Source organism: Salvelinus fontinalis, chromosome 21 (assembly GCF_029448725.1).
Source record: "Salvelinus fontinalis isolate EN_2023a chromosome 21, ASM2944872v1, whole genome shotgun sequence".
Classification (NCBI taxonomy): domain Eukaryota; kingdom Metazoa; phylum Chordata; class Actinopteri; order Salmoniformes; family Salmonidae; genus Salvelinus; species Salvelinus fontinalis.
In genome coordinates, this window is record NC_074685.1 from 7,203,176 (window position 1) to 7,216,417 (window position 13,242).

At 50.1% G+C, this 13,242-nt stretch overlaps 1 protein-coding gene across 1 annotated transcript in view; it reads right to left on the reverse strand.

The window, feature by feature from the left end:
• Positions 1 to 13,242, reverse strand: part of LOC129818113 (inactive carboxypeptidase-like protein X2) — a 37,298-nt gene that overhangs the window by 1,980 nt on the left and 22,076 nt on the right. The window contains exons 8-19 of the mRNA XM_055873696.1: positions 8,241 to 8,350; positions 7,476 to 7,615; positions 7,040 to 7,124; positions 6,692 to 6,836; positions 2,855 to 2,934; positions 2,490 to 2,613; positions 2,179 to 2,375; positions 1,798 to 1,971; positions 1,546 to 1,677; positions 809 to 1,064; positions 443 to 582; positions 149 to 248 (exon numbers count right to left, since the gene is read on the reverse strand). Coding sequence (XP_055729671.1) covers positions 149 to 248; positions 443 to 582; positions 809 to 1,064; positions 1,546 to 1,677; positions 1,798 to 1,971; positions 2,179 to 2,375; positions 2,490 to 2,613; positions 2,855 to 2,934; positions 6,692 to 6,836; positions 7,040 to 7,124; positions 7,476 to 7,615; positions 8,241 to 8,350 — 1,683 coding nt within the window. The remainder of the gene's footprint in view (positions 1 to 148; positions 249 to 442; positions 583 to 808; positions 1,065 to 1,545; positions 1,678 to 1,797; positions 1,972 to 2,178; positions 2,376 to 2,489; positions 2,614 to 2,854; positions 2,935 to 6,691; positions 6,837 to 7,039; positions 7,125 to 7,475; positions 7,616 to 8,240; positions 8,351 to 13,242) is intronic.

Consider the following 13,242-nt stretch of genomic DNA (forward strand, 5'->3'; position numbering starts at 1 on the left):
GGGGTAGGCCGTCATTGTAAATAAGAATTTGTTCTTAACTGACTTGCCTAGTTAAATAAAGGTTAAATAAAAAATACATGAAAAGTAAGACCTGGTAATATCCGTTCTCTGTGGTTTGCTGATGGGGGGCGTGTGAATGCAGATTTACCAGTCTTGACATCGTGCTTGACGCCGTCCACAGAAATGGTGGCGTTGGCCAGGGGTTTACCCTCCATGTCCCTCACTATGCCCTTTATCCCACGATGCACCTACCACAGGAAACAGCACATATGTAAGGGCTCAATGCTCAGATGACATCACTGGATGCAATGCAATCAAGTATTTACTCATCAGCAACATACAGTACAGTTTCCAGTAAAGACACATTAAATACATTAAAAAACAAGTATGAGAATGGTTTAAAAATTCAATAATAAGTATTATATTATCTGTGTATTCTCACCTGTTCTATAAAGGACAGTAGTGCCTCCCGGTTGTTCTCCCACTCCAGAGGCAGCTCACTCTCATGAGGAAACTTGTCACAACCCAGGAAGACAGACAGCTCAAAGCAGTTAGTGTGCAGGTAGCTGAAGTCATTCATACCTGGGAATTTACAGCGTGGCGGGGAGGGAAGAATACATGATATTGGGTTAATTAGGAGCTCTCTCACCAGATTTTTCCGTACTTATCTCTTCCTCCCTCACTCTTTGTCATACTCTCTCCTTTCATTTTTCCTCCCCATCTCTCTCCCCCTCTTCCCCTGACTCTCCCTCTTCCCTTTCCCCCTTTACCACTATTCACATCTCTCCCCCTCCCCATAGGCACTCACTTCCCACCACAGGTTTCCAGCTGGCCCTGTTGATGATGCCCTGTCCCCCAGAGATGTCGTCGGTGTGGCAGGAGCCCCGCTGGGTCTCCGTCATGGTCAGGTGGCTGTGGGCGTACGTCATGGCCAGCCAGCGGAACATGGTGTCGTCAGACGTCTCTCGTAGCGCGTCCCCGTTCTGACGCTGCATCCGGGCCCACGTTTCCTCATTCATCTCATGGTTCACACCGGGTCTCAACTCACGCCAAGACCCCAAAGTCTTTTGGAAGACAGAGGAATTAGACATAAGGTTCATGTTATAGAAGAGACCAGGGCTGGGCCTGAAATGGAACACTATTCTCTTGGCTCCCAGTGCAAATATAATTCCTTGTGTATGTCTGAAATTCCCTATTTCGAAATTCACTAAATAGTGGACTACTTTTGGACACCAGTGTTCAGGGCCGGACTACATCATTTAGGGCCCCAGGGCAGTTGTAAGAACATTTCCTGTAATTGTACACTTTTTGCAATGGTGCAGGGAATTGTTTTTAATGTTTCATAGCTCATCTTATGCTTGTCTTCACATTTTGCCATGATGCTGAGAGAACATTTTGCTAACATTTTGCTACCCCAACCCCATGATTTTGGGGGTTTGGGGCACCCTGGAAGTCAGGGCCCCGGGGCATGTGCTCTGAGTGCTTGTTCGGTAATCCGGCCCTGCCAGTGCTGATTAATCTTATTCCAGTCAGAACAGAACCCACTCCTGTAGCCTTTGGAGGTCGCTGCATGTCAAACGGGTACGCCACCACTTTCTCTCCACCCTGCAAATTGGCTCCCAACACAAATGGGGTCCGCTCCATCCAGTTAATAATGGCTTTGGTTTCCAGGGCAACCTACAGAGAGAGAGTGGGAGAGAAATGTAGATCTAACACCAGAAATACAAACTGTAGTATAATTGGAAAATTAACAATATAAAATAAAATAAAAACAACATCTGTAGCCCTAACACCCACCGAGCCATTGAGGAAGTTCTCTGGGAGTGGGATGTGGTGATTAGGTACAATGCGTGGGACCCAGCCTCTGTCCTCTGCCCCCCATAGAACACTGTTGAGGTCCGGGAAGTTCTGGAAGATATCGTATCCCTCCTCAGTCCAGTGGCCCAGACCCCAGTTCCCCATCTCAGAGCCCTGGAGATGAAAGAGGAGGCTAGAAAATAATAAAGAAAGGATCTCTATTGGAGAGATTAAAAGCAGGGAGTTTGGAGCCAGGGGTGTGAGAAACCGGATTCGGAAGGACAGTATGTAATGTAACATTGGTTCCAGTTCTATCAGTTTAAACATATACTGTATATTCCTTGTTGGAGCATCCTTCTGGAATGAGCCCAGGTCCCTCACCATCTCGTAGGCCAGTTCGTAGGCGTCTGGGTTGAGTGAGGGAACCAGGTGTATTCTTACTCCCTCCACCAGGCGGCGCACTCTGGGGTTGTTGTCATTATACTCCTTACACATGAACTGCATCAGCAGGAGGAGCAGCTCCCGCCCCAGTGCCTCGTTACCATGGAGACCCGCCGTGTAGCGGAACTCCGGCTCACCTGGTGAGGAAGATGACGTCATCATGTGATGGTGTTTTGTGATCACTTAGTTTGTATGTGTGTTCCTTTGCTGTATGGCTCAACTATCACACACACACACAACCAAACACACACCTGTCTGGTGTTCCCCGGGGTTGTCAGAGATCTCCATGGCATACATCTTCAGGCCTGCAGAGCTCTTCCCAATGTTATAGATCCTAGTGATGTTCGGACACTCCTCATTTATCACCTTCATCATCTGACATGGAGAGAGGGAGGGAGGGAGGAAGTGGATGAGGGAGAACGGAGAGTGGCAGAGATGAGGGAGTGATGGAAAAATGGAGGGAGAGAGGGAGGTGGGAAGTGGGCGTGATGGAGGGAGAATGGGAGCGGGAGAGGAGGGAGATAGTGAGAGAGGAGTAAGGGAGGAGAGGAGAGAGGGATGAGGAAGAGATGAAGGACAGTGTCAATCTCACCCGTCACACTCATTAAACACTCACCTGTCTCATGTCCTTATAGTTGTGGTGTCTGAAGTCCAGGTTGTCTGTGGGGTTGACCTCATTCTCACTACGGAAGCTGCCTGTGGGAAGGGGTGGGCAGACATTGGAAGCATGTGGCTGAAAACGCATGGGAGCGATCATTCATTGGGGAGTAGCGGGGATGGTTGAGGACGGGGATGGTAACGGGGATGTTGAGGAGGGGGATGGTAACGGGGATGTTGAGGAGGGGGATGGTAACGGGGATGGTTGAGGAGGGGGATGGTAATGGGGATGTTGAGGAGGGGGATGGTAACGGGGATGGTTGAGGACGGGGATGGTAAAGGGGATGTTGAGGAGGGTGATGGTGACGGGGATGGTTGAGGAGGGGGATGGTAACGGGGATGGTTGAGGACGGGGATGGTAACGGGGATGTTGAGGAGGGGGATGGTGACGGGGATGGTTGAGGAGGGGGATGGTAACGGGGATGTTGAGGAGGGGGATGGTAACGGGGATGGTTGAGGAGTGGGATGGTGACGGGGATGTTGAGGAGGGGGATGGTAACGGGGATGTTGAGGAGGGGGATGGTGACGGGGATGGTGGAGGAGGGGGATGGTAACGGGGATGTTGAGGAGGGGGATGGTAACGGGGATGTTGAGGAGGGGGACGGTAACGGGGATGGTTGAGGAGGGGGATGGTAACGGGGATGGTTGAGGAAGGGGATGGTAACGGGGATGGTTGAGGAGGGTGATGGTAACGGGGATGTTGAGGAGGGGGATGGTAACGGGATGTTGAGGAGGGGGATGGTAACGTGATGTTGAGGAGGGGGATGGTAATGGGATGTTGAGGAGGGGGATGGTAACGGGGATGGTTGAGGAGGGCGATGGTAACGGGGATGGTTGAGGATGGGGATGGTAACGGGGATGGTTGAGGAGGGGGATGGTAACGGGGATGGTTGAGGAGGGGGATGGTAACGTTGAGGAGGGGGATGGTAACGGGGATGGTTGAGGAGGGGGATGGTAACGGGGATGGTTGAGGACGGGGATGGTAACGGGGATGGTTGAGGAGGGGGATGGTAACGGGGATGGTTGAGGAGGGGGATGGTAACGGGGATGGTTGAGGAGGGGGATGGTAACGGGGATGTTGAGGAGGGGGATGGTAACGGGGATGTTGAGGAGGGGGATGGTAACGGGGATGGTTGAGGAGGGGGATGGTAACGGGGATGTTGAGGAGGGGGATGGTAACGGGGATGTTGAGGAGGGGGATGGTAACGGGGATGTTGAGGAGGGGGACGGTAACGGGGATGGTTGAGGAGGGGGATGGTAACGGGGATGGTTGAGGAGGGGGATGGTAACGGGGATGGTTGAGGAGGGGGATGGTAACGGGGATGTTGAGGAGGGGGATGGTAACGGGGATGTTGAGGAGGGGGATGGTAACGGGGATGGTTGAGGAGGGGGATGGTAACGGGGATGTTGAGGAGGGGGATGGTAACGGGGATGGTTGAGGAGGGGGATGGTAACGGGGATGTTGAGGAGGGGGACGGTAACGGGGATGGTTGAGGAGGGGGATGGTAACGGGGATGGTTGAGGAGGGGGATGGTAACGGGGATGGTTGAGGAGGGGGATGGTAACGGGGATGTTGAGGAGGGGGATGGTAACGGGGATCGTTGAGGAGGGGGATGGTAACGGGGATGGTTGAGGAGGGGGATGGTAACGGGGATGGTTGAGGAGGGGGATGGTAACGGGGATGTTGAGGAGGGGGACGGTAACGGGGATGGTTGAGGAGGGGGATGGTAATGGGGATGTTGAGGAGGGGGATGGTAACGGGGATGGTTGAGGAGGGGGATGGTAACGGGGATGTTGAGGAGGGGGATGGTAACGGGGATGTTGAGGAGGGGGATGGTAACGGGGATGTTGAGGAGGGGGATGGTAACGGGGATGTTGAGGAGGGGGATGGTAACGGGGATGGTTGAGGAGGGGGATGGTAACGGGGATGGTTGAGGACGGGGATGGTAACGGGGATGGTTGAGGACGGGGATGGTAACGGGGATGTTGAGGAGGGTGATGGTAACGGGGATGTTGAGGAGGGTGATGGTGACGGGGATGTTGAGGAGGGGGATGGTAACGGGGATGGTTGAGGAGGGGGATGGTAACGGGGATGGTTGAGGAGGGGGATGGTAACGGGGATGTTGAGGAGGGGGATGGTAACGGGGATGGTTGAGGAGGGGGATGGTAACGTTGAGGAGGGGGATGGTAACGGGGATGGTTGAGGAGGGGGATGGTAACGGGGATGGTTGAGGAGGGGGATGGTAACGGGGATGTTGAGGAGGGGGATGGTAACGGGGATGGTTGAGGAGGGGGATGGTAACGGGGATGGTTGAGGAGGGGGATGGTAACGGGGATGTTGAGGAGGGGGATGGTAACGGGGATGTTGAGGAGGGGGATGGTAACGGGGATGGTTGAGGAGGGGGATGGTAACGGGGATGTTGAGGAGGGGGATGGTAACGGGGATGGTTGAGGAGGGGGATGGTAACGGGGATGGTTGAGGAGGGGGATGGTAACGGGGATGGTTGAGGAGGGGGATGGTAACGGGGATGTTGAGGAGGGGGATGGTAACGGGGATCGTTGAGGAGGGGGATGGTAACGGGGATGGTTGAGGAGGGGGATGGTAACGGGGATGGTTGAGGAGGGGGATGGTAACGGGGATGTTGAGGAGGGGGACGGTAACGGGGATGGTTGAGGAGGGGGATGGTAACGGGGATGGTTGAGGAGGGGGATGGTAACGGGGATGGTTGAGGAGGGGGATGGTAACGGGGATGTTGAGGAGGGGGATGGTAACGGGGATGTTGAGGAGGGGGATGGTAACGGGGATGGTTGAGGAGGGGGATGGTAACGGGGATGTTGAGGAGGGGGATGGTAACGGGGATGGTTGAGGAGGGGGATGGTAACGGGGATGTTGAGGAGGGGGACGGTAACGGGGATGGTTGAGGAGGGGGATGGTAACGGGGATGGTTGAGGAGGGGGATGGTAACGGGGATGTTGAGGAGGGGGATGGTAACGGGGATCGTTGAGGAGGGGGATGGTAACGGGGATGGTTGAGGAGGGGGATGGTAACGGGGATGGTTGAGGAGGGGGATGGAAACGGGGATGTTGAGGAGGGGGACGGTAACGGGGATGGTTGAGGAGGGGGATGGTAATGGGGATGTTGAGGAGGGGGATGGTAACGGGGATGGTTGAGGAGGGGGATGGTAACGGGGATGGTTGAGGAGGGGGATGGTAACGGGGATGTTGAGGAGGGGGATGGTAACGGGGATGTTGAGGAGGGGGATGGTAACGGGGATGTTGAGGAGGGGGATGGTAACGGGGATGTTGAGGAGGGGGATGGTAACGGGGATGTTGAGGAGGGGGATGGTAACGGGATGTTGAGGAGGGGGATGGTAACGGGGATGGTTGAGGAGGGGGATGGTAACGGTGATGTTGAGGAGGGGGATGGTAACGGGGATGTTGAGGAGGGGGATGGTAACGGGGATGTTGAGGAGGGGGATGGTAACGGTGATGTTGAGGAGGGGGATGGTAACGGGGATGTTGAGGAGGGGGATGGTAACGGGGATGTTGAGGAGGGGGATGGTAACGGTGATGTTGAGGAGGGGGATGGTAACGGGGATGTTGAGGAGGGGGATGGTAACGGGGATGTTGAGGAGGGGGATGGTAATGGGGATGGTAACGGGGATGTTGAGGAGGGGGATGGTTGAGGAGGTGATTATTGTCATTTTAGGGGTTATGAAGGTGTTGGAGTTATGGATGTGATGACATTCTGGAGTTTATGGAGGGTTGATGGGGTTATGCATTGTACTGTACTCACTGGTCAGTTGGCAGGCCATGACCTCAAGTCTGAGACACAGGCTGTCGTTCCAGCTCTGGGGAAGGATACGGATGTAACGTGCCACGGTTGGCCAATCAAACTCTACCATCACTGGAGAGTCCCGATCCACATTCCCATAGAACAACTGGAGGGAGGGAGGGAAGGAGGGAGGAGGGAAAGAAGGACAGAGAGGGGAGGAGAGGAGAGGGTATGGAAAGGAGAGGAGAGGGTATGGAAAGGAGAGGAGAGGGTATGGGGAGGGGAGAGGTTAGAGAGGAGGAAAGTTAAGAGATTATTTGGATATTAAATTGCCGGCTGTACTGATCAATCGTAAGAGAGGTTACTGACCCACTCAGCATAGCCATCATGGAGCACCGTCCAATCACGACTGTCATTACTGAAGGACACGTAGAACGTGGACACAAAATCTTCACTGAAATACAGATAGAGAAGAAAAAGAGAGCAAGAGAGAGAGAGCGACTTTACAAGTCATACGAATATCCAACATATATCTCTAACATTCAAAATGCCAGATGATTCCACAGGTAAGATTCCATTTCCTTTGACTTTTTCTCTATAATCCCTTGTACAGCATTCTGCTTATCTAATGGATACAACTCAACCTATTGATATATGCTGTTTGGTTTGGATTAATTTCACGTGTTGTTCATTTCAAATCAATTGTGCAGGTTAATGGGGATTCCACCTGGCCCTGGCTGTGTGAACAGTGCAGTGACCCCAGTGCAGTGACCCCAGTGCAGTGACACCAGGCAGCAGGACTTACGCTGTGTCTGAGTTTCTGCCCTGTACGATGACTCCAGTGAACTCCACCTCTCTGCGAGCGTCCACCTCAAACCAGTGGTTCTTTTCCTCTGGCTCAGCACACCACGCACCCCCGTACACACCCTCCTCATTACCGGAGCTCTGGGAAGACAACATAGCCCCCCTCTTGTCAGATGTGTCGGGGCTGTGTGTGTTCTGACTTCTCTCATGATTTTATGTGAAGATTTGGTTTGTGCGTTTGTATACAGGAACATTAGAATACAACAAGTATAATGGGTATTACAACATTCTGTATTTATAAAACTGACGTACTATGGTACACAAGGTCCGCAAGGGGGAGGAGGAAACAGCTAGCTTCCTACAATTCTACACATTTAACTACGGGGGAAATAGAAAAATGTGCAGTTTTATAGCTAATCTCATGCTATTCTACACATTTTGCCATGAGTCTGAGAGAAAATGTTGCTATTTTAAAGCTAATTTCCTGTTATTCTAAACATATTTGCCATGGCATATGAGATGTTCATATCCTATTATTTTGTTGTTGTTGTTTTGTTATTGGGTGTGGTGCCCCCAGAGCCAGTGGGCCCCCAGTCAGTGGGCTGCGAGGGCGTCTGGTACGCCAGTGATAGTGTATCATACTGTGTGTACCTGCACGTTGAGCATGCCTCTGAGCAAAGAAGCCGTGGTGAGACTTAAATGAGGCAGTACTATGGTGTAGTACTCTGTATATCTACACTACAGTGTAATGTAGTACCGTGTTTACCTGCATGTTGAGCCTGCCCCGCTGAGCAGAGAAGCCGTGGTGAGACTGAGAAGAGGCCAGCAGCTGGTCATCGTCAACACGATGGGACTCCAGACCTAGAGGAGGGCATTCTAGGAACAAAACAACTCATAAATCATGTGACACACAATTGTTTTAATTTTTTAAAATCATTTTAGTTTTATCTGCTTTATTGTCAAATAAAGATTACAAAAAAGTTTGTCGGCTAAATGTTTTGGTCTGGGCTGTGAAGGCGCACTGGCGACACAGTGCGTAGAACCGCCGCAGGATATCCTGGACCGAGGAGACTACTGGAGACCAGGAGCGCTGAGCCGGCACAATCCGTCCTGGCTGAATGCCCACTCTAGCACGGCAACTGCGGGAATCTGAAACAGAGCGCACCGGGCTGTGAATGCGCACTGGAGACACCGTGCGCATCACCGCATAACACGGTGCCTGACTTGATTTCGGGGCTGCCTCTCGTGCTTGCTTCGTTGAGCTATCTCCTCGTATCGTCGCCTTTCCGCTTTCGCTGCCTCTATCTCCTCCTTCGGACGGCGATACTCGCCGGACCTTGTCCAGGGTCCTGCTCCCTCCAGGATTTCCTCCCAGGTCCATTCCTCCTGGCCACGCTGCTTGGTCCGTTTTTAGTGGAATCTTCTGTCACGATCGTTGAAATGAGTAGACCCGAGCATACTACTCGCCAATGTCCAGTCTCTTGACAACAAGGTTGATGAAATCCGAGCAAGGGTAGTATTCCAGAGAGATATCAGAGACTGTAACGTTCTTTGCTTCACGGAAACATTGCTCACTCGAGACACACTATCAGAGTCGGTACAGCCAGCTGGTTTCTTCACGCATCGTGCCGACAGAAACAAACATCTTTCTGGTAAGAAGAGGGACGGGGGGGTATGCCTTATGATTAACGAGACGTGGTGTGATCATAAAACATACAGGAACTCAAGTCCTTCTGTTCACCTGAATTAGAATTCCTCACAATCAAATGTCGACCGCATTATCTACCAAGAGAATTCTCTTCGATTATAATCACAGCCGCATATATTCCCCCCCAAGCAGACACATCGATGGCCCTGAATGAACTTTTTTTGACTCTATGTAAACTGGAAACCACATATCCTGAGGCGGCATTCATTGTAGCTGGGGATTTTAACAAGGCTAATCTGAAAACAAGACTACCTAAATTCTATCAGCATATTGATTGTGCTACCAGGGCTGGAAAAACCCTGGATCATTGTTATTCTAACTTCCGCGACGCATATAAGGCCCTCCCCCGCCTTCCTTTCGGAAAAGCTGACCACGACTGCATTTTGTTGCTTCCAGCCTATAGACAGAAACTAAAACAGGAAGTTCCCGCTCTCAGGTCTGTTCAACGCTGGTCCGACCAATCTGATTCCACGCTTCAAGATTGCTTCGATCACGTGGATTGGGATATGTTCCGCATTGCGTCAAACAACAACATTGACGAATACGCTGATTCGGTGAGCGAGTTCATTAGCAAGTGCGTTGGCGATGTCGTACCCACAGCAACTATTAAAACATTCCCCAACCAGAAACCGGGGATTGATGGCAGCATTAGCACAAACCACTGCTTTTAACCAGGGCAAGGTGACTGGAAACATGACCAAATACAAACAGTGTAGCTATTCCCTCCGCAAGGCAATCAAACAAGCTAAGCGTCAGTATAGAGACAAAGTAGAGTCGCAATTCAACAGCTCAGACACAAGAGGTATGTGGCAGGGTCTACAGTCAACCACGGATTACAAAAAGAAAACCAGCCCTGTCACGGACCAGGAGGGCCACCATTGTTCCTGTTCCCAAGAAAGCTAAGGTAACTGAGCTAAACGACTACCGCCCCGTATCACTCACTTCCGTCATCATGAAGTGCTTTGAGAGACTAGTCAAGGACCATATCACCTCCACCCTACCTGACACCCTAGACCCACTCCAATTTGCTTACCGCCAAAATAGGTCCACAGACGATGCAATCGCAACCACACTGCACACTGCCCTAACCCATCTGGACAAGAGGAATACCTATGTGAGAATGCTGTTCAACAACTACAGCTCAGCATTTAACACCATAGTACCCTCCAAACTCGTCATCAAGCTGGGTCTCGACCCCGCCCTGTACTCCCTGTTCTCCTGTACTCCCTGTTCACCCACGACTGCGTGGCCATGCACGCCTCCAACTCAATCATCAAGTTTGCAGACGACACTACAGTGGTAGGCTTGATTACCAACAACGACGAGACAGCTTACAGGGAGGAGGTGAGGGCCCTCAGAGTGTGGTGTCAGGAAAATAACCTCACACTCAACGTCAACAAAACAAAGGAGATGATCGTGGACTTCAGGAACAGCAGAGGGAGCACCCCCCTATCCACATCGAGGGTAGAAAGTATTAAGTTCCTCGGCGTACACATCACTGACAAACTGAATTGGTCCACCCACACAGACAGCGTGGTGAAGAAGGCGCAGCAGCACCTCTTCAACCTCAGGAGGCTGAAGAAATTTGGCTTGTCACCAAAAGCACTCACAAACTTTTACAGATGCACAATCGAGAGCATCCTGTCGGGCTGTATCACCGCCTGGTACGGCAACTGCTCCGCCCACAACCGTAAGGCTCTCCAGAGGGTAGTGAGGTCTGCACAACGCATCACCGGGGGCAAACTACCTGCCCTCCAGGACACCTACACCACCCGATGTCACAGGAAGGCCATAAAAATCATCAAGGACAACAACCACCCGAGCCACTGCCTGTTCACCCCGCTATCATCCAGAAGACAAGGTCAGTACAGGTGCATCAAAGCAGGAACCGAGAGACTGAAAAACAGCTTCTATCTCAAGGCCATCAGACTGTTAAACAGCCACCACGCACATTGAGTGGCTGCTGCCATACATGTAAAAAATGTATCACTAGCCACTTGAAACAACGCTACTTAACATAATGTTTACATACCGTATATTACGCATCTCATATGTATATACTGTACTCTATACCATCTACTGCATCTTCTTTACACTTGTGTGTATAAGGTAGCTGTTGTGAAATTGTTAGGTTAGATTACTCGTTGGTTATTACTGCATTGTCGGAACTAGAAGCACAAGCATTTCTCCACATTCGCATTAACATCTGCTAACCATGTGTATGTGACAAATAAAAATGTGATTTGATTTTGATTTGATTTGACCAAGGCGCAGCGTGAGTAGAGTTCCACATAATTTTAATAAACCGAAACTCACTGAACAAAACAACAAACAAACAAACAACCAACCGAACGAACGAACCGTGAAGCTACTGTTGTGCACTCAGGCAACTAAATGTAGACAAGATCCCACGAATAACCACGGGGAAATGGCTACCTAAATATGATCCACAATCAGAGACAACGATAAACAGCTGCCTCTGATTGGGAACCATATCAGGCCACCATAGACATACAAATTCACCTAGATGACCCACCCAAGTCACTATCACGCCCCAACCAACACAGAGAAATAACAGCTTACTATGGTCAGGGCGTGACAAAGGGTGAAAAGAGAATGGTTTGTTTTCAAGGGCATTAAAAAATATAAATTCTCGCAGCGACCATTTCCCTTTTCATGAGGTCTCGAAAGGCCATAAAACAAGTCTAAAATCTGGTGCTTGTAAGAGGAAGAGAAAGAGAGAGAGAATGCTTGTCGTCTCCTAGTCTGACTGTACAGTAAAACATGTCTTTCTGGCAGGACCAGAAGTCTGATTGGGGAGAAAGCCAGGTTGTTACAGTAGACAGGAGAAAACAGGCCAACAGTCCAGCTGCAGGAGATAGACAGTCACTAAAGGCAGTGTCATGACGTTGGCCTGGGGGTAGGTTTATGACAGTCATAAATACCTCTTCCCCCCTTTTTACCTCTCTCTCTACTCTACTGATGTGAAATTTGAAAACCCCTTGGTTAACATAGAGATTCTGGGAACATCAGAAAGGTGGGGGGAAATTAACTATATTCTGGTAATCCGACCAATTGAACATATGCGGTGGTACTTAATGTATATTATGACAGTTCGGTTGTCATCTGGCACATTCTCATCAATGATAGAATGACATAAACTCTACAGTGGAAAGTCTACACATCAGAGTTATCGGATTCACATGGAATTGTTGTTAAATGTTTGAATATGAAATTATTCGTGATGGGATGAAATGTGATTTTAGCTTCTAAAATGTGAGAATTGGGTTTTCATGAGTGAATTAGGCCCGACTCAGTGGCAGGCCCACGTGAAGAGACATAGGTTGTAAATTATGAAACACATCCCTTTTCTCTGTCCACTATAGAAGCCCTTGACGAATATTTAACCTCCTGTTCCAAGGATGTGAGTACGACGGTCCCTACGTTAAAAAGGACTAACATGTCAACTACAGAACTAAGCCAACATCAGCGTGAGCTTTGGTTGCGAATGGTATGAACTTTGAACTCTTATTCACTACAGAAGTGATGCCTCCTAGACGTTGAGTTAGCAACAGCAGCTGCAAACATAAATTAGGAAAGAACAGACTGAGTATTCCGTCTACTACACAACGACGTTACTACAACGTATCCAATTTACCAGCAGAGACATTCTTCAAAGGACAAACACGGCTTTCCATCTACCACCAACCTACCGAAGCCTAGCTCAGAGTAAATATTTATTGCATTTTCCTTTTCCAAATGGGCGGTCATTTAGAATGCATAAGATAATGTATTTACGATAGCATGGCTTCTCCCCTTGGTTCCTCAAGTCTTCCCGCTCTTTCACTCAAACCCAGCCCCCTTTTCTTTTGCGTAACCAGCTGTCATATCTGTTCCGCCCACTAGGGACATTTTCCTTTATGACATAATTTGTAATCAAGGTATTATTCATTCTGTGTATATGTAATTCTGTGTGATTAGTTAGGTATTTACTAAATAAATAATTAAACTTCAATTTTGTATTGCTGATTCAACGTGTTAGCCAGGGTTCCAAGAATTT